Source organism: Phyllobates terribilis, unplaced genomic scaffold, assembly GCF_046119375.1.
Source record: "Phyllobates terribilis strain yellow unplaced genomic scaffold, ASM4611937v1 Scaffold_11__3_contigs__length_659146591, whole genome shotgun sequence".
NCBI classification, from domain to species: Eukaryota; Metazoa; Chordata; class Amphibia; order Anura; family Dendrobatidae; genus Phyllobates; species Phyllobates terribilis.
Genome location: NW_027362771.1, coordinates 586,342,770 through 586,365,319, shown reverse-complemented (window position 1 = coordinate 586,365,319; position 22,550 = coordinate 586,342,770). Strand labels below are relative to the sequence as shown.

Sequence of the window (22,550 nt, the reverse complement as noted above, 5' to 3'; positions counted from 1 at the left end):
AGCGCTCCCTGCCCTCCCAGAATGCAGTGCGCAGTCACAAGATGGCGGCGTCCAGTGGTCGCTGTTGCCTTGGTAACTCGCGGCGGTGGGTCTGCGCTGTGAATAGGCCGCGCGGTCTTGCTGCGGTAAAATCGGGAATCTGGTCCCGGTTCCACCATGCGGTTCCGCTGCCGGATAAGCAGGTGTCTCCGTCCTCAGCAGCCGTGCTGTCCCAGCTGTCCCCCGGCCTCACCCTGCAGCCGGACTTCATTACTGCCGAGGAGGAGGCCGCACTGTGCCGGGAGCTGGAGCCTGTACTGAGGAAGAAGCGCTACGAGAGCGGCCATTGGGATGACGTGAGTGCGGGGACCGTCCTTACTGCTGTGTGCGACTTATTCCTCAAAATGTCGCCTCTGTACTGCAGACGTCTGAATAGTGTCATATCCCCTGTTATATGTTTAGGCCATTTATCATTATTCTGCTAAAATCCAGCGTCACAGATGGACATTGTCGGATTTTTCCTGTAAATACCAGCTCGTCTTCAGTTTACTACTCGTTAAAACGTTCAGCCGTTCTTGAGATAATAACACTTTTTCCTTTTGTTCGTGGCTTGTTGCCATGGAGACCGACCATCGCTAGTTCACAGCTTGTAAGCACGGCAAATGTGTAGACCACGGTGGTCGGTCTCCATGGCAATGAGCTGCGAAGAAAAGAAGAAAAAAAGTGTTTATCTCAAGAACGGCTGAAAATTTTAACAAGCAGCAAATTGCAAAATTGCTCAAATTTATCTGACGATACTACTTTCTGAAGATGGACTGACAGGTCACTGAGGGATCAGATTGCAGCTGCCTTTCTAGTAAGTGTTTTCTTCCTCCTCCCTAGTGCTGGATTCACAGCTGCACTCCTCAGTACTGCTCTAAAACATTCCCCCCCCAGCATCATGCCCCCCCCCATATCCAGCAGTTGGTGAACTGGCTGAGCTGCCATTACTTTACCATAGCTCTGTACATCTTCTCTCCCTGCAGGCGATCCATGGCTTCCGGGAGGTCGAGCGCCTGCACTGGTCCCCAGACTCCTCCGCTGTCATCCAGAGGGTGAGAGACAAGGCCTTCCCCCCCGGAGAGAACCAGCTGTCACTCGTCCATGTCTTAGACCTCCAGAAAGATGGATACATCAAACCGCACGTGGACAGCGTGAAGGTGAGGCTGTGTGGTTGGTGGGTCGGGTCCTGACACTGTGTGCGGAGGACACTAGCACTCAGCTCATGCCGCCTCTCCTTTACCAGTTCTGTGGCAGCACCATTGCCGGGATCTGCCTGCTATCCAGCAGCGTCATGCGACTGGTGTCTGTGGAAAATGGAGAGGAGCGAGTGGATCTATTGCTGCCCAGACGCTGCCTGTATATAATGAGGTCAGTAGTCTTCATGCCTGTGTGCGCCATTACTTTACCCGTGTCTTAGAGAAAGACCTCACAGATTGTTAGCCACTCCTGGTAAAAATGGCCGCACCCATTGCACTACTGTTGACTGAACCCAGCCGTCTATCCAAAGTGTATGGGGTGGCTGGCTAATCAAGAGAAGAGCCACAGATGCTGTTGGGCAACAGGTGGTTCTGAAGGCTGCAACAGTCACAGACTACTGACATGGCCGATGGACCGGGTCCAGTGAATCCACTCTATTGTGCGATCACCTTCCCGTAAGGTCCGATAGCAGTGCTGGTCACACTTGTAGGATTCACAGCAGATTACTAAACAGAAGATCAGGATCTGTCGGAATCTAATATCTGATGTCTGTAGCCAGCTTATAGGATCTCGATCTCACTTTTTTTTCTCTCTCCTCTATTCTGTTGCCCTCTCTATTGTGTTGCCCTCTCTATTGTGTTGCCCTCTCTATTGTGTTGCCCTCTCTCCTCTCTATTCTGTGCCCCTCTCTCCTCTCTATTCTGTGCCCCTCTCTCCTCTCTATTCTGTGCCCCTCTCTCCTCTCTATTCTGTGCCCCTCTCTCCTCTCTATTCTGTGCCCCTCTCTCCTCTCTATTCTGTGCCCCTCTCTCCTCTCTATTCTATACCCCTTTCTATTCTGTTCCCCTCTCTCCTCTCTATTCTGTGCCCCTCTCTCCTCTCTATTCTGTGCCCCTCTCTCCTCTCTATTCTGTGCCCCTCTCTCCTCTCTATTCTGTGCCCCTCTCTCCTCTCTATTCTGTGCCCCTCTCTCCTCTCTATTCTGTGCCCCTCTCTCTCTATTCTGTGCCCCTCTCTCCTCTCTATTCTGTGCCCCTCTCTCCTCTCTATTCTGTGCCCCTCTCCCCTCTCTATTCTTTTCCCCTCTCTCCTCTCTATTCTTTTCCCCTCTCTCCTCTCTATTCTTTTCCCCTCTCTCCTCTCTATTCTTTTCCCCTCTCTCCTCTCTATTCTTTTCCCCTCTCTCCTCTCTATTCTGTGCCCCTCTCTCCTCTCTATTCTGTGCCCCTCTCTCCTCTCTATTCTGTGCCCCTCTCTCCTCTCTATTCTGTGCCCCTCTCTCCTCTCTATTCTGTGCCCCTCTCTCCTCTCTATTCTGTGCCCCTCTCCCCTCTCTCCTCTCTATTCTGTGCCCCTCTCCCCTCTCTCCTCTCTATTCTGTTCCCCTCTGTCCTCTCTATTCTTTTCCCCTCTCTCCTCTCTATTCTGTGCCCCTCTCTCCTCTCTATTCTGTGCCCCTCTCTCCTCTCTATTCTGTGCCCCTCTCTCCTCTCTATTCTGTGCCCCTCTCCTCTCTATTCTGTGCCCCTCTCTCCTCTCTATTCTGTGCCCCTCTCTCCTCTCTATTCTGTGCCCCTCTCTCCTCTCTATTCTGTGCCCCTCTCTCCTCTCTATTCTGTGCCCCTCTCTCCTCTCTATTCTGTTCCCCTCTCTCCTCTCTATTCTGTGCCCCTCTCCCCTCTCTCCTCTCTATTCTGTTCCCCTCTGTCCTCTCTATTCTTTTCCCCTCTCTCCTCTCTATTCTTTGCCCCTCTCTCCTCTCTATTCTGTTCCCCTCTCTCCTCTCTATTCTGTTCCCCTCTCTCCTCTCTATTCTGTGCCCCTCTCTCCTCTCTATTCTGTGCCCCTCTCTCCTCTCTATTCTGTTCCCCTCTCTCCTCTCTATTCTGTTCCCCTCTCTCCTCTCTATTCTGTTAACCTCTCTCCTCTCTATTCTGTTAACCTCTCTCCTCTCTATTCTGTTCCCCTCTCTCCTCTCTATTCTGTTCCCCTCTCTCCTCTCTATTCTTTTCCCCTCTCTCCTCTCTATTCTTTTCCCCTCTCTCCTCTCTATTCTTTTCCCCTCTCTCCTCTTTGATCTCCCATTGATTACAATTAGAGATGAGATATAAGATCGTGCTTCCCTAGTCCGATGTCCACTTCAGTGCAAACTTCATAGTGCCGAGGCCTTGAACGACACCATTACTTTGTGGGAGCCCGGTAATTCTGCATACAGGCATTCGCGTGCCAGCCGGGATAGTTCGCCCTGCTCCCGTGTTTTGCTAAAGTGGACGCCAGATCAGGGTAGTGACAATCGTTTTGCTTATCTCTACTTTTGTAATAGTGCCAGGTGGGGGAAGACTGTGTGATCTGCTTATTGTACAGATTGTCCACAATGGGGAACATCACCCCACCCTCACCTCTCTTCTATTATATTACATTGTATGTTTTTATCTGGACGTCACTCACACTTTGTCACTTTTCATCTCAGCGGTGTCGCTCGCTTCAAGTTTACCCATGAAATCCTACGTGGAGAGGAGTCCTTCTTCAATGGCGTGCCAGTGCCCCGAGATCGCCGTATCTCAATTATCTGCAGAAATCTTCCGGTGAGCTGATGATGTCTCGTCTATCGGTGCTGACGGTTTGTTGCGACTTTTACCCCCTTTCCTAACTTATTATCAGATGAATCCAGTGGAGAGAAATGTTTTTTCCTCTTGTTGATACAATTATAAAGGCAATTTAAGCTTTAATTTATGGTGATGATATTCTGTATATAATTCTGTATATCTAGTGGAGACGTAATACAGGAGTTACATTCGGCTCTTGTAGGACTATTACTACACCACCACAGCGCCTTCACCATCAGTACATGGTGATCATAAAAATTCTCCTCCTAAATGATGGCCATTTTTGGTTGCAAAAAAAAGAACACTGAAGATCTGTGCTATTTTTTTTTATCAATGGCATTTTATTTGTCTTGGATCTACAATGGAATAAATAAATAAGTTATTTTTACATTAAATAGTTTTTTTTCTGTATCTTACTGGCTGCTAAAAGCAAGATTACTTATATATATATAAAAAAAACAAACATGAGGGAGGTATGTGGCAAAGTCCTCACCCCACGCATCATCTTCACAGGTCTGCTGGAAGGTGAGGTGTTCAGAGCCATATGTCACATAAAGGGAATGTTATTAGAAAATGACTTATTGTGTAAAAAAGGATTATTATTATTTTTTTTTTTGTTAACAGTTTTTCATATCACAATAAATATAGTATATAAAAAAACAAAAAGGGAAATCTTGCAATGAAGGTTAATTTTAGACTCATACTTGCTGTTCTTTTCGGCAGCCACATGGACACTGGCTGCAATAGATTGGCACTGACTGATTGACCTATACAGGAAATTTTCAATAGTGAAGGGAATGTGACCTGTGATTGGTGGATCCTGTGCTATCTTCTGCATATAGAGGAATTATTTGTCATTGTTATCCCGTCTGTGATGGTAATGAAACTGCTGAAAAGTGTGGCAAGCAGAGCAGTAAGTATGAGTCTACTATTAGGCTTGGTGACCAGTGTGAAAATTGCAAGATTTCTTTTTTTTTTCTAGGCATCATCATATGGAAAACTTGGGGAAAAAAACAACCTCATTATCAGAAGAAATTTTGAAAAATACATATAAAGGGGTCATCTGGGCATATAATATTGGTGACATGTCTATGGGATTTGTCATGGCGGGAGTCCAAAACCTGATCTGCTTGTTGTCACTGTGCTGAAACACTTGTACACTTCTGTCCTAATTAGAGAGAGTGCGAATCAGTTTGCAGGAGCTGCTCCAGCGGCCATGTGGATGAACTGTAATCACTGGATGTGTGCCGTGAGAACTGCCATCTCTGACCTGACGATATCCACTCCTTGGCTTAGCCCATCTGGTGTGACGTCATCTTTGCAGTTTGATGAGCATGTGACGTCGCGCCAGGCAGGAGGCAGTTCTCAGGACTCCCGTCCGGCAGCCACAGAATACTTAGGTGTTCGCTGAGCCAGATCCTGCGAATCGATCCCCACCAACTCTAGTTCTGATCATATCCAACTTAAAAGCCTGCTCGGTGCCATGCCAGTGAGAGCCCTGACACCGTGCCGTGCCAGTGAGAGCCCTGACGCCGTGCCGTGCCAGTGAGAGCCCTGACGCCGTGCCGTGCCAGTGAGAGCCCTGACGCCGTGCCGTGCCAGTGAGAGCCCGGACGCCGTGCCGTGCCAGTGAGAGCCCTGACGCCGTGCCGTGCCAGTGAGAGCCCTGACGCCGTGCCGTGCCAGTGAGAGCCCTGACGCCGTGCCGTGCCAGTGAGAGCCCTGACGCCGTGCCGTGCCAGTGAGAGCCCTGACGCCGTGCCGTGCCAGTGAGGGCCCGGTCGCCGTGCCATGCCAGTGAGAGCCCTGATGCCGTGTGACAAGCTGTCCAGCTATCAGCGCCTTCTGCAGTGTCAGCTGGATATGATCAGGACAAATTTTTACCTTCTGGATATAAACAAGAAGGGGGCAAAGTTTTCAGCAAACCAGATGCCATCTTTCGGGGCCATGTTGCTGTGGCGCTGTGACCTTATGCTCTGATTTTTTTTCTGTAGTCGGGTTTGCCTTTTTTACTTGGTAACCGCTTGGTCGCCATCTTGGCCTGGCCGAATAGATTACATTCATAAATAAGTTCACTACTGAGCGGCTCTATTTTATGTCGGTGGCTTGTTACCCCACACAGCCGCACGCTGCTGCTGACAGTTTTTCCACTGTGTGCCACCGGTGGCTGTCATCCAGGAAGGCGACATCTTCATAGTGCGTGGGGCGGCAGCAGGGCCCGCCGTATATTTTCTCCTCCAGAAGAGAAGGGAGGTCGCTCTTCTGCAGCAGCCGTGTAAGAGTCAGGTCGTGGTTTGTACGTGATCGGGCACATCCGCCACCGCAGTACTTGAATAGGACGGTCTCTTCAGAGTCATAGCCGAGTCCAAGGTCTCCGACTCTCAGCAGCAGTGTTTTCAGACGGCATTCCCGATCCTCCATACGAGGTCGTCCTGACTGCAGTCTTCTCCTAACTCGTGGGCGGGGGGCACCACCTGATAACAGCGAGAAACCGCCGGCATCTGTGAAGAGACAACAGGGGGATGTAGGTATTAGTTCTCACTACACTGCGACATGTGTTGTGCAACAGCAGTTTTCTGAAAAGTCACAGGACAAAAATGGCTGCAACTCGCTGTTATGCGACTGTTTTGTGATTTTGCTGTAAATAAATGAGCCACGCTGCAGATAAAGTCGCATGTGACTTGCAACCAGCAGCAGAAAATCCAACATATTTGCAAACATTTGCCACTCGACGTCACAGGAGGTCATAGCGAAACGCCATACTAAATCAATACATCTAATATTGCAGCAATTTCAGTGTCAGGCGACACATGTAGCCTTATATCTGCACAGACATCGGCCCCATCGCAAGAGTCCTGCACAATCTGCCACTGTGAGCTTTGTGCACACCACGGGTCAAATTTACCAAGTGGCAGCCGAAAAAAAAAAATAAAAAAAGATTATATATATATATATATATATATATATATATATATATATATATATATATATATATATATATACTGCTCAAAAAAATAAATGGAACACGTAAATAACAGAATATAATTGATTGACAATCAATTTCACACGCTGTTGTGCTAATGGAATAGACAATAGATGGAAATTATTGGCAATTATCAAGACATACTCAATAAAGGAGTGGTTCTGCAGGTGGGGACCACAGACAACATCTCAGTACCAATGCTTTCTGGCTGATGTTTTGGTCACTTTTGAATGATAGTTGTGCTTTCACACTCGTGGTAGCATGAGACGGACTCTACAACCCACAGAAGTTGCTCAGGTAGTGCAGCTCATCCAGGATGGCACATCAATGCGAGCTGTGGCAAGAAGGTTTGCTGCGTCTGTCAGGTAGTGTCCAGAGGCTGGAGGCGCTATCAGGAGACAGGCCAGTACACCAGGAGACATGGAGGGGGCCGGCTACCTTTCCTTTTGTGCAAGGAGGAACAGGAGGAGCACTGCCAGAGCCCTGCAAAATGACCTCCAGCAGGCCACAAATGTGCATGTGTCTGTACAAACGGTTAGAAACCGACTCCATGAGGGTGGTATGAGGGCCCGACGTCCACAGATGGGGGTTGTACTCACAGCCCAACACCGTGCAGAACGCTTGGCATTTGCCACAGAACACCAGGATTGGCAAAGTCGCCACTGGCGCCCTGTGCTCTTCACAGATGAAAGCAGGTTCACACTGAGCACATGTGACAGACGTGACAGAGTCTGGAGACGCCGTGGAGAGCGATCTGCTGCCTGCAACATCCTTCAGCATGACCGGTTTGGCAGTGGGTCAGTAATGGTGTGGGGTGGCATTTCTTTGGAGGGCCGCACAGCCCTCCATGTGCTCGCCAGAGGTAGCCTGACTGCCATTAGGTACCTAGATGAGATCCTCAGACCCCTTGTGAGACCATATGCTGGTGTGGTTGGCCCTGGGTTCCTCCTAATGCAGGACAATGCCAGACCTCATGTGGCTGGAGTGTGTCAGCAGTTCCTGCAAGATGAAGGCATTGAAGCTATGGACTGGCCCGCCCGTTCCCCAGACCTGAATCCGATTGAGCACATCTGGGAGATCATGTCTCGCTCCATCCACCAACGTCACATTGCACCACAGACTGTCCAGGAGTTGGCGGATGCTTTAGTCCAGGTCTGGGAGGAGATCCCACAGGAGACCATCCGCAACCTCATCAGGAGCATGCCCAGGTGTTGTAGGGAGGTCATACAGGCACGTGGAGGCCACACACAATACTCAGCCTCATCAGGAGCATGCCCAGGTGTTGTAGGGAGGTCATACAGGCACGTGGAGGCCACACACAATACTGAGCCTCATCAGGAGCATGTCCAGGTGTTGTAGGGAGGTCATACAGGCACGTGGAGGCCATACACAATACTGAGCCTCATCAGGAGCATGTCCAGGCGTTGTAGGGAGGTCATACAGGCACGTGGAGGCCACACACAATACTCAGCCTCATCAGGAGCATGCCCAGGCATTGTAGGGAGGTTATACAGGCACGTGGAGGCCACACACAATACTCAGCCTCATCAGGAGCATGCCCAGGCGTTGTAGAGAGGTCATACAGGCACGTGGAGGCCACACACAATACTGAGCCTCATCAGGAGCATGCCCAGGCGTTGTAGGGAGGTCATACAGGCACGTGGAGGCCACACACAATACTGAGCCTCATCAGGAGCATGCCCAGGCGTTGTAGGGAGGTCATACAGGCACGTGGAGGCCACACACAATACTCAGCCTCATCAGGAGCATGCCCAGGCGTTGTAGGGAGGCCATACAGGCACGTGGAGGTCACACACAATACTCAGCCTCATCAGGAGCATGCCCAGGCGTTGTAGGGAGGTCATACAGGCACGTGGAGGTCACACACAATACTCAGCCTCATCAGGAGCATGCCCAGGCGTTGTAGGGAGGTCATACAGGCACGTGGAGGTCACACACAATACTCAGCCTCATCAGGAGCATGCCCAGGCGTTGTAGGGAGGTCATACAGGCACGTGTAGGTCACACACAATACTCAGCCTCATCAGGAGCATGCCCAGGCGTTGTAGGGAGGTCATACAGGCACGTGGAGGTCACACACAATACTCAGCCTCATCAGGAGCATGCCCAGGCGTTGTAGAGAGGTCATACAGGCACGTGGAGGCCACACACAATACTGAGCCTCATCAGGAGCATGCCCAGGCGTTGTAGGGAGGTCATACAGGCACGTGGAGGCCACACACAATACTGAGCCTCATCAGGAGCATGCCCAGGCGTTGTAGGGAGGTCATACAGGCACGTGGAGGCCACACACAATACTCAGCCTCATCAGGAGCATGCCCAGGCGTTGTAGGGAGGCCATACAGGCACGTGGAGGTCACACACAATACTCAGCCTCATCAGGAGCATGCCCAGGCGTTGTAGGGAGGTCATACAGGCACGTGGAGGTCACACACAATACTCAGCCTCATCAGGAGCATGCCCAGGCGTAGGGAGGTCATACAGGCATGTGGAGGTCACACACAATACTGAGCCTCATCAGGAGCATGCCCAGGTGTTGTAGGGAGGCCATACAGGCATGTGGAGGCCACACACAATACTCAGCCTCATCAGGAGCATGCCCAGGCGTTGTAGGGAGGTCATACAGGCACGTGGAGGCCACACACAATACTGAGCCTCATTTTGACTTGTTTTAAGGACATTACATCAAAGTTGGATCAGCTTGTAGTGTGTTTTTCCACTTTAATTTTGGGGGTGGCTCCAAATCCAGGCCTCCATTGGTTAATAAATTTGATTTCCATTGATGATTTTTGTGTGATTTGGTGTCAGCACATTCAACTTTGTACAGAACAAAGTATTCAATGAGAATATTTCATTCATTCAGATCTAGGATGTGTTATTTGAGTGTTCCCTTTATTTTTTTGAGCAGTGTATATATATTATATCATTTTTTATAACTATAATATAATCCTGACCTGGAAAATAACCAGTGCAGAAGGAGCATGATAAAAGCTCGTCTTAGGATCAAGAATGGGGTGATTTGGGTAACTCGTTGGTGTGATTGATTATTCATTTACAAATAAAAAAATAAAAATAATAATAATAAATATATATATATAATATTTATTATCTCAGACGATATGACATAATGTATAGCTAGATCACAAGGGAGGACAATTGTCACAATGTAACAAAATCTAATATATAACATATATCCTATGTAATAAAATATGTAGCACAGAGACTATAAAACATGACGTAGCATCACATCATGAAAGCCAATATAATACTGCACATAAGAGACGTTATCAAATATATTTTATTTATATTATTAGAACTGAAATTTCTCCTAATTTTGTACCTGAACAAGTACCGGTAATATATATTTTTTTCTATTTATTAAAAAAAAATATATGTATTAGTTTTTGTGTTTGAATAAATAGAAAAAAAATATTACTTGTTCAGGTACAAAATTGAGAGAAATTCCTGAATTACTAATGCAATTATATAAATTATTATATATTATGTATCTACAGTGGAGTAAATAAGTATTTGATCCCTTGCTGTTTTTGTAAGCTTGCCCACTGACAAAGACATGAACAGTCTATAATTTTAACATTGAGAGATAGAATATCCACGAGGTGAGATTTTGCATGGTGCCCCAGATCGATTGACAGTCATTTTGCATTTCTTCCATTTTCTTACTATTGCACCGACAGTTGTCTCCTTCTCGCCCAGCGTCTTACTTATGGTTTTGTAGCCCATTCCAGCTTTGTGCAGGTCTATGATCTTGTCCCTGACATCCTTACAAAGCTCTTTGGTCTTGCCCATGTTGTAGAGGTTAGAGTCTGACTGATTAATTGAGTCTGTGGACAGGAGTCTTTTACACTATGTAAGACAGCTGTCTTTAATGCAGGTAATGAGTTTATTAGGAGCGTCTAACTGGTCTGTAGGAGCCAGAACTCATAATGGTTTGTAAGGGATCAAATACTTATTTCTCACTGCAAAATCCAAATAAATTTATCTAATTTATACAATGTGATTTTCTTGATTTTTTGGGGGATATTCTATCTCTCAATGTTAAAATTAACCTACCCTTAAAATTATAGACTGTTCATGTCTTTGTCAGTGCGCAAACGTACAAAAACAGCAAGGGATCGAATACTTATTTCCTTCACTGTATACACACCAGACAAATAAATTGCACATTTCCTCTAGAAGTGGAAACTTTCCTGAGCCCGGAGGACAGCCCATACCTGGGCCAGTGGTTTGCACAGTTGTATTACATTCTTACCCTCATCATTTTAAGGTATGTCAGTCTTTTTTTATGATAAGTCTGCCACTAGGGGGCATTATGCCCTACACATGATAAATGAATGTACCTTTCTGAGCTGGTCCTCTACCTTGTATCCCCCCAGTAGAGTCCAAAGCTGCGGGGGCCACAGATCCAAGCAGTCCAACCAGGAGGGTGACCCAGAGGGGTTCCCCGCACCTCATCTTCTACACCGTATCAGACCGTCTCTGCCAGATAAAACTCCAGTCCCCCTAAAATTTATACGCGGCGTCTGGGGATGGTTTAACCTGTCATGTACCGGATCTTTCCATATAAAGCACATGGTGCTTACAGGGGGGGAGTGCCTGAAAAATTAAAGCAGGATTTCTTTGATTTCTCAAACCTGCGTCACCCACCCACACCAAAGAATGTGCTTTATGTAGTAGCGTGCTATATGTGTGTATGTGTTCTAGAATATGTGGAAAGAAAATAAACGATATTTAAACCTCACTTCAATAAACCTATAATAGCACTGTATATATGTATATACTGTCATAGGAAGACTTATGGTAACTTTGTATACACCGAATAAACTTTATCTGTATATCTGTCTCATAATTGTGTGTCTGTCTTATCTGATTTGTTGATAGATCATTATCTATCTGTAATCTATCAGTCTATCATCTATCTTTTATCTATATCTATGTATCCTGTCATCTGCTATCTCATCTCTATCTATACACCTCCGGACTTATATGGCTGATTGCATGAAAGATTCATTTTTAATGCAGCATTATATGCTTCAGTCTCCTATTATTGACACAGTAGAAGAAAAATCATCGGAATATAGAACATTTTATGGCCCAGAATCCATCAAATTATGAAAGCTGGGGTGTAATATGCTGGAAAAAACCATACACATGAGGATTGGGGCATTTGTTAATGCAATCGTGTCTGTCTGTCCGTCTGTCTGTCCGTCTGTCTAATCATATCTATCCCCAATTTTTCAAAAAGCACTCCAATATATACCCTCTTGTCATTTATATATAACTATCAGTCTCGTTCATGTATGTATAGAATTATCTACTTTTTTGTGTGGGCCTATATCAATGTTTACTCAAGAGATATGCATGTACGTAATATATATATATATTTATTATTATCATTATTAATGGCTTTCTAATTTATTAACATTTTTTTACGAAGGAATTATACTCCTATTTCACACACACACACACACACACACATATATAATATATATATATATATATATAATATATGTGTGTGAAATAGGAGTATAATTCCTTCGTAAAAAAAATAAATAAATTAGAAAGCCATTAATAATGATAATAATAAATATATATATTTATTATTTTTAATGGCTTTCTAATTTATTTATATTTTGTTATGAGGGAATTATATTCATATGTCACATGTATGCGTATATATATATATATATATATATATATAAGATATGTGTGTGAAATAGGAGTATAATTCCTTCATAAAAAAAAAAATATAGAAAGCCAATAATAATGATAATAATAAATATATATTTATTATTATTAATGGCTTTCTAATTTATTTATATTTTGTTATGAGGGAATTATATTCATATGTCACATGTATGCTTTTATATATATATATATATATATATATATATATATATATATATATATATATATATATATATATATATAATATATGTGTGTGAAATAGGAGTATAATTCCTTCATAAAAAAAAAAATATAGAAAGCCATTAATAATGATAATAATAAATATATATATTTATTATTATTAATGGCTTTCTAATTTATTTATATTTTGTTATGAGGGAATTATATTCATATGTCACATGTATGTCTATCTATATATATATATATATATATATATATATATAATATACGTGTGTGAAATATGAATATAATTCCTTCATAAAAATAAATAAATTAGAAAGCCATTAATAATGATAATAATAAATATATATATTATTATTAATGGCTTTCTAATTTATTTATATTTTGTTATGAGGGAATTATATTCATATGTCACATGTATGCTTTTATATATATATATATATATATATATATATATATAATATATGTGTGTGAAATAGGAGTATAATTCCTTCATAAAAAAAAAAATATAGAAAGCCATTAATAATGATAATAATAAATATATATATTTATTATTATTAATGGCTTTCTAATTTATTTATATTTTGTTATGAGGGAATTATATTCATATGTCACATGTATGTCTATCTATATATATATATATATATATATATATATATATATATATATATAATATATGTGTGTGAAATATGAATATAATTCCTTCATAAAAATAAATAAATTAGAAAGCCATTAATAATGATAATAATAAATATATATTATTATTAATGGCTTTCTAATTTATTTATATTTTGTTATGAGGGAATTATATTCATATGTCACATGTATGCGTATATATATATATATATATATATATATATATATATATATATATATATGTGTGTGAAATATGAATATAATTCCTTCATACAAAAAAAATATAAATAATAAAATATATGGATATCTTAAAAAAAATTGTGCAGGAATTTTACTTAAAAACCATCATATTGCTTTTTAGCGTTACTCAGAGCAGCAAAGGGTTAAATATGTGAACGCAAATGGGGGTGGTGGTGTTTTAAGGATCGGAACTGAATTCCTGCGCTGATTACAGACAGATGAATACCTTTTACCTAATGAAATATATAGGATTAGGTGTTCATGACAGTAACGAAATCATAGCGCAGCTTTCCCCTCCGCCTCCCTCCATACGTCTGGTAGAAAGATCAGACAGAGTCTTCCTCCCCTGCACTTCACCTGTCATCATATATCTGGGCGATAGGGCAACCATCTTCCTATTGTAGCTCCCATATCCTCAGAGGGACAGGCTGTATCGCCGACAGGTTACGTAGCGCAGCTTGATCCATTCAGTACAATAGAGCAATGTAGATGTAAATGCAGAGGTGCTATAAAAAGTAAGTGAACCCTTGAAAATGTTTCTGTACTTTTACTAATATTTAATCAAATATGAAATCAGATCTCTTGTAGGTCATAAATGTAAAGCACATATGTCAAACTCTGGCCTGCGGGACAAATTTTGCCTGCTGGGTGAGTATATTTAGCCCGCCTGGCATCACTCTTTCACTGGGCATCTCACCTCACCCAGCTGACGCTCCCTCTCCCATCATTCCCCCTTTGCGTCTGATGTTTCAGCGTAGCGGACGTGATGATGTCATTACAACGCGTCCGCTGTACCAAGATGTCCAGAGGATCTGAAGACGCCGGAGCAGTGGGAGAACAGGCAGAGGTGAGTATTTTTATTTTGCATTATTATGCAGTGCCTATTATACAGTATGGAGAATGATATGGGGCCATTATACTGTATGGAGGCCTATGTGGGGCCTTTATTCTGTATGGATTACTATGTGGGGCCTTTATTCTGTATAGAGGACTATGTGGGGCCATTATACTGTATAGAGGACTATGTGGAGCCATTATTCTGTATGGAGGACTATGTGGGGTCATTATTCTGTATGGAGGACTATGTGGGGCCATTATTCTGTATGGAGGACTATTTGGGGCCCATTATACTGTATGGAGGACTATGTGGGACCATTATTCTGTATGGAGGACTATGTGGGGTCATTATTCTGTATGGAGGACTATGTGGGGCCATTATTCTGTATGGAGGACTATGTGGGGCCATTATACCGTATGGAGGACTATGTGGGGTCATTATACTGTACGGAGGTCTATGTGGAGCCATTATTCTGTATGGAGGACTATTTGGGGCCCATTATACTGTATGGAGGACTATGTGGGACCATTATTCTGTATGGAGGACTATGTGGGGTCATTATTCTGTATGGAGGACTATGTGGGGCCATTATTCTGTATGGAGGACTATGTGGGGCCATTATACCGTATGGAGGACTATGTGGGGTCATTATACTGTATATAGAACTATGTGGGGCCTTTATTCTGTATAGAGGACTATGTGGAGCCATTATTCTGTATGGAGGACTATGTGGGGCCATTATTCTGTATGGAGGACTATGTGGGGCCATTATACTGTATGGAGCACTATGTGGGGCCTTTATTCTGTATAGAGGACTATGTGGAGCCATTATTCTGTATGGAGGACTATGTGGGGTCATTATTCTGTATGGAGGACTATGTGGGCCCATTATACTGTATGGAGGACTATGTGGGGCCTTTATTCTGTATGGAGGATTATGTGGAGCCATTATTCTGTATGGAGCACTATGTGGGCCCATTATACTGTATGGAGCACTATGTGGGCCCATTATACTGTATGGAGGACTATGTGGGGCCTTTATTCTGTATAGAGGACTATGTGGGGTCATTATTCTGTATGGATTACTATGTGGGGCCATTATTCTGTATGGATTACTATGTGGGGTCATTATTCTGTATGGAGCACTATGTGGAGCCCATTATACTGTATGGAGAATGATGTGGGGCTATTACACTGTATGGAGGACTATGTGGGGCCCATTATTCTGTATGGAGCACTATGTGGGGCCATTATTCTATATGGAGGGCTATGTGGGGTCATTATTCTGTATGGATTACTATGTGGGGCCCATTATTCTCTATGGAGGAGGACTATGTGGGCCCATTATAATGTATGGAGAATGATGTTGGGCCATTGCACTGTATGGAGGACTATGTGGGGCCCATTATTCTGTATGGAGGACTATGTGAGCCCATTATACTGTATGGAGGACTATGTGGGGCCATTATACTGTATGGAGGACTATGTTGGGCCCATTATTCTGTATGGAGGTCTATGTGGGGCCCATTATTCTGTATGGAGGACTATGTGGGGCCCATTATTCTGTATGGGGTTCTATGTGGGGCCCATTATTCTGTATGGAGGACTATGTGGAGCCCATTATTTTGTAAGGAGGTCTACGTGGAGCCCATTATTCTGTATGGAGAATGATGTTGGGCCATTACACTGTATGGAGGACTATGTGGAGCCCATTATACTGTATGGAGAACGATGTGGGGCTATTACAATGTATGGAGAACGATGTGGGGCTATTACACTGTATGGAGGACTATGTGGGGCCCATTATTCTGTATGGAGGACTATGTGGGGCCATTACACTGTATGGAGGACTATGTGGGGCCTTTATTCTGTATGGAGGGCTATGTGGGGACATTATTCTGTATGGATTACTATGTGGGGCCCATTATTCTGTATGGAGGACTATGTGGGCCCATTATACTGTATGGAGAATGATGTTGGGCCATTACACTGTATGGAGGACTATGTGGGGCCCATTATTCTGTATGGAGGACTATGTGAGCCCATTATACTGTATGGAGGACTATGTGGGGCCATTATACTGTATGGAGGACTATGTGGGGCCCATTATTCTGTATGGAGGTCTATGTGGGGCCCATTATTCTGTATGGAGGACTATGTGGGGCCCATTATTCTGTATGGGGGTCTATGTGGGGCCCATTATTCTGTATGGGGGTCTATGTGGGGCCCATTATTCTGTATGGAGGACTATGTGGAGCCCATTATTTTGTAAGGAGGTCTATGTGGAGCCCATTATTCTGTATGGAGCACTATGTGGGCCCATTATTCTGTATGGAGGACTATGTGGGCCCATTATTCTGTATGGAGGACTATGTGGAGCCCATTATTTTGTATGGAGGTCTATGTGGGGTCCATTATTCTATATGGAGGAGGACTATGTGGGGCCCATTATTCTGTATGGAGGACTATGTGAGGCCCATTATTCAAAAATGGAGGACTATGAGGAGCCCATTATTCTGTATGAAGGACTATGTGGGGCCCATTATTCTGTATGGAGGACTATGTGGGGCCCATTACTCTGTATGGAGGACTATGTGGGGCCCATTACGCTGTATGGAGGACTATGTGGGGCCCATTACGCTGTATGGAGGACTATGTGGGGCCCATTACGCTGTATGGAGGACTATGTGGGGCCCATTACGCTCTATGGAGGACTATGTGGGGCTCATTACACTGCATGGAGGACTATGTGGGGCCCATTACGCTGTGTGGAGGACTATGTGTGGCCCATTACACTGTGTGGAGGACTATGTGGGGCCCATTACGCTGTGTGGAGGACTATGCGGGGCCCATTACACTGTGTGGAGGACTATGTGGGGCCCATTACGCTGTGTGGAGCACTATGTGGGGCCCATTACGCTGTATGGAGCACTATGTGGGGCCCATTACGCTGTATGAAGCACTATGTGGGGCCCATTACTCTGTATGGAGGACTATGTGGGGCCCATTACGCTGTATGGAGGACTATGTGGGGCCCATTACGCTGTATGGAGCACTATGTGGGGCCCATTATGCTGTATGGAGGACTATATGGGCCCATTACGCTGTATGGAGCACTATGTGGGGCCCATTATGCTGTATGGAGGACTGTGTGGGGCCCATTATTCTATATGGAGGACTATGTGGGGCCCATTATTCAAAAATGGAGGACTATGAAGAGCCCATTATTCTGTATGAAGGACTATGTGGGGCATTATTCTGTATGGAGGACTATGAGGAGTCCATTATTCTGTATGAAGGACTATGTGGGGCCCATTACTCTGTATGGAGGACTATGTGGGGCCCATTACTCTGTATGGAGGACTATGTGGGGCCCATTACGCTGTATGGAGGACTATGTGGGGCCCATTACGCTGTATGGAGGACTATGTGGGGCCCATTACGCTGTATGGAGGACTATGTGGGGCCCATTACGCTGTATGGAGGACTATGTGGGGCCCATTACGCTCTATGGAGGACTATGTGGGGCTCATTACACTGCATGGAGGACTATGTGGGGCCCATTACGCTGTGTGGAGGACTATGTGGGGCCCATTACACTGTGTGGAGGACTATGTGGGGCCCATTACGCTGTGTGGAGGACTATGTGGGGCCCATTACACTGTGTGGAGGACTATGTGGGGCCCATTACGCTGTGTGGAGGACTATGTGGGGCCCATTACGCTGTATGGAGCACTATGTGGGGCCCATTACGCTGTATGAAGCACTATGTGGGGCCCATTACTCTGTATGGAGGACTATGTGGGGCCCATTACGCTGTATGGAGGACTATGTGGGGCCCATTACGCTGTATGGAGCACTATGTGGGGCCCATTATGCTGTATGGAGGACTGTGTGGGGCCCATTACGCTGTGGAGGACTGTGTGGGGCCCATTATGCTGTATGGAGGTCTGTGTGGGGCCCATTATGCTGTATGGAGGACTGTGTGGGGTCCATTACACTTTATGGAGGACTGTGTGGGGCACATTATTCTGTGTGGAGGACCATGTGGGGCCCATTACGCTGTGTGGAGGACCATGTGGGGCCCATTACGCTGTGTGGAGGACCATGTGGGGACCATTATTCTGTATGGAGGACTATGTGGGGTCATTATTCTGTATGGAGGACTATGTGGGGCCATTATTCTGTATGGAGGACTATGTGGGGCCATTATACCGTATGGAGGACTATGTGGGGTCATTATACTGTATATAGAACTATGTGGGGCCTTTATTCTGTATAGAGGACTATGTGGAGCCATTATTCTGTATGGAGGACTATGTGGGGCCATTATTCTGTATGGAGGACTATGTGGGGCCATTATACTGTATGGAGCACTATGTGGGGCCTTTATTCTGTATAGAGGACTATGTGGAGCCATTATTCTGTATGGAGGACTATGTGGGGTCATTATTCTGTATGGAGGACTATGTGGGCCCATTATACTGTATGGAGGACTATGTGGGGCCTTTATTCTGTATGGAGGATTATGTGGAGCCATTATTCTGTATGGAACACTATGTGGGCCCATTATACTGTATGGAGCACTATGTGGGCCCATTATACTGTATGGAGGACTATGTGGGGCCTTTATTCTGTATAGAGGACTATGTGGGGTCATTATTCTGTATGGATTACTATGTGGGGCCATTATTCTGTATGGATTACTATGTGGGGTCATTATTCTGTATGGAGCACTATGTGGAGCCCATTGTACTGTATGGAGAATGATGTGGGGCTATTACACTGTATGGAGGACTATGTGGGGCCCATTATTCTGTATGGAGCACTATGTGGGGCCATTATTCTATATGGAGGGCTATGTGGGGTCATTATTCTGTATGGATTACTATGTGGGGCCCATTATTCTCTATGGAGGAGGACTATGTGGGCCCATTATAATGTATGGAGAATGATGTTGGGCCATTGCACTGTATGGAGGACTATGTGGGGCCCATTATTCTGTATGGAGGACTATGTGAGCCCATTATACTGTATGGAGGACTATGTGGGGCCATTATACTGTATGGAGGACTATGTTGGGCCCATTATTCTGTATGGAGGTCTATGTGGGGCCCATTATTCTGTATGGAGGACTATGTGGGGCCTATTATTCTGTATGGGGTTCTATGTGGGGCCCATTATTCTGTATGGAGGACTATGTGGAGCCCATTATTTTGTAAGGAGGTCTATGTGGAGCCTATTATTCTGTATGGAGAATGATGTTGGGCCATTACACTGTATGGAGGACTATGTGGAGCCCATTATACTGTATGGAGAACGATGTGGGGCTATTACACTGTATGGAGAACGATGTGGGGCTATTACACTGTATGGAGGACTATGTGGGGCCCATTATTCTGTATGGAGGACTATGTGGGGCCATTACACTGTATGGAGGACTATGTGGGGCCTTTATTCTGTATGGAGGGCTATGTGGGGACATTATTCTGTATGGATTACTATGTGGGGCCCATTATTCTGTATGGAGGACTATGTGGGCCCATTATACTGTATGGAGAATGATGTTGGGCCATTACACTGTATGGAGGACTATGTGGGGCCCATTATTCTGTATGGAGGACTATGTGAGCCCATTATACTGTATGGAGGACTATGTGGGGCCATTATACTGTATGGAGGACTATGTGGGGCCCATTATTCTGTATGGAGGTCTATGTGGGGCCCATTATTCTGTATGGAGGACTATGTGGGGCCCATTATTCTGTATGGGGGTCTATGTGGGGCCCATTATTCTGTATGGGGGTCTATGTGGGGCCCATTATTCTGTATGGAGGACTATGTGGAGCCCATTATTTTGTAAGGAGGTCTATGTGGAGCCCATTATTCTGTATGGAGCACTATGTGGGCCCATTATTCTGTATGGAGGACTATGTGGGCCCATTATTCTGTATGGAGCACTATGTGGGCCCATTATTCTGTATGGAGGACTATGTGGGCCCATTATTCTGTATGGAGGACTATGTGGAGCCCATTATTTTGTATGGAGGTCTATGTGGGGTCCATTATTCTATATGGAGGAGGACTATGTGGGGCCCATTATTCTGTATGGAGGACTATGTGAGGCCCATTATTCAAAAATGGAGGACTATGAGGAGCCCATTATTCTGTATGAAGGACTATGTGGGGCCCATTATTCTGTATGGAGGACTATGTGGGGCCCATTACTCTGTATGGAGGACTATGTGGGGCCCATTACGCTGTATGGAGGACTATGTGGGGCCCATTACGCTGTATGGAGGACTATGTGGGGCCCATTACGCTGTATGGAGGACTATGTGGGGCCCATTACGCTGTATGGAGGACTATGTGGGGCCCATTACGCTCTATGGAGGACTATGTGGGGCTCATTACACTGCATGGAGGACTATGTGGGGCCCATTACGCTGTGTGGAGGACTATGTGGGGCCCATTACACTGTGTGGAGGACTATGTGGGGCCCATTACTCTGTGTGGAGGACTATGTGGGGCCCATTACACTGTGTGGAGGACTATGTGGGGCCCATTACGCTGTGTGGAGCACTATGTGGGGCCCATTACGCTGTATGGAGCACTATGTGGGGCCCATTACGCTGTATGAAGCACTATGTGGGGCCCATTACTCTGTATGGAGGACTATGTGGGGCCCATTACGCTGTATGGAGGACTATGTGGGGCCCATTACGCTGTATGGAGCACTATGTGGGGCCCATTATGCTGTATGGAGGACTATATGGGCCCATTACGCTGTATGGAGCACTATGTGGGGCCCATTATGCTGTATGGAGGACTGTGTGGGGCCCATTATTCTATATGGAGGACTATGTGGGGCCCATTATTCAAAAATGGAGGACTATGAAGAGCCCATTATTCTGTATGAAGGACTATGTGGGGCATTATTCTGTATGGAGGACTATGAGGAGCCCATTATTCTGTATGAAGGACTATGTGGGGCCCATTATTCTGTATGGAGGACTATGTGGGGCCCATTACTCTGTATGGAGGACTATGTGGGGCCCATTACGCTGTATGGAGGACTATGTGGGGCCAATTACGCTGTATGGAGGACTATGTGGGGCCCATTACGCTGTATGGAGGACTATGTGGGGCCCATTACGCTGTATGGAGGACTATGTGGGGCCCATTACGCTCTATGGAGGACTATGTGGGGCTCATTACACTGCATGGAGGACTATGTGGGGCCCATTACGCTGTGTGGAGGACTATGTGGGGCCCATTACACTGTGTGGAGGACTATGTGGGGCCCATTACGCTGTGTGGAGGACTATGTGGGGCCCATTACACTGTGTGGAGGACTATGTGGGGCCCATTACGCTGTGTAGAGGACTATGTGGGGCCCATTACGCTGTATGGAGCACTATGTGGGGCCCATTACGCTGTATGAAGCACTATGTGGGGCCCATTACTCTGTATGGAGGACTATGTGGGGCCCATTACGCTGTATGGAGGACTATGTGGGGCCCATTACGCTGTATGGAGCACTATGTGGGGCCCATTATGCTGTATGGAGGACTGTGTGGGGCCCATTACGCTGTGGAGGACTGTGTGGGGCCCATTATGCTGTATGGAGGTCTGTGTGGGGCCCATTATGCTGTATGGAGGACTGTGTGGGGTCCATTACACTTTATGGAGGACTGTGTGGGGCACATTATTCTGTGTGGAGGACCATGTGGGGCCCATTACGCTGTGTGGAGGACCATGTGGGGCCCATTACGCTGTGTGGAGGACCATGTGGGGCCCATTACGCTGTATGGAGCACTATGTGGGGCCCATTATGCTGTATGGAGGACTATATGGGCCCATTACGCTGTATGGAGCACTATGTGGGGCCCATTATGCTGTATGGAGGACTGTGTGGGGCCCATTATTCTATATGGAGGACTATGTGGGGCCCATTATTCAAAAATGGAGGACTATGAAGAGCCCATTATTCTGTATGAAGGACTATGTGGGGCATTATTCTGTATGGAGGACTATGAGGAGCCCATTATTCTGTATGAAGGACTCTGTGGGGCCCATTATTCTGTATGGAGGACTATGTGGGGCCCATTACTCTGTA

The 22,550-nt window shown here is 45.4% G+C and overlaps 1 protein-coding gene across 2 annotated transcripts in view; it reads left to right on the top strand.

Annotated features, from left to right (window-relative positions):
* Positions 1-22,550, top strand: part of ALKBH7 (alkB homolog 7) — a 33,855-nt gene continuing 11,305 nt past the window's right edge. Inside the window, exons 1-4 of one of the 2 annotated variants that reach the window (XM_073654335.1) lie at positions 1-335; positions 1,005-1,178; positions 1,265-1,389; positions 3,689-3,803. In XM_073654335.1, the coding sequence (XP_073510436.1) occupies positions 42-335; positions 1,005-1,178; positions 1,265-1,389; positions 3,689-3,803 (708 nt within the window). In that variant the 5' untranslated portion in view covers positions 1-41. Of the gene's footprint in view, positions 336-1,004; positions 1,179-1,264; positions 1,390-3,688; positions 4,220-22,550 lie in introns of those variants that run through there. The other variant, XM_073654336.1, reaches the window with a different exon arrangement.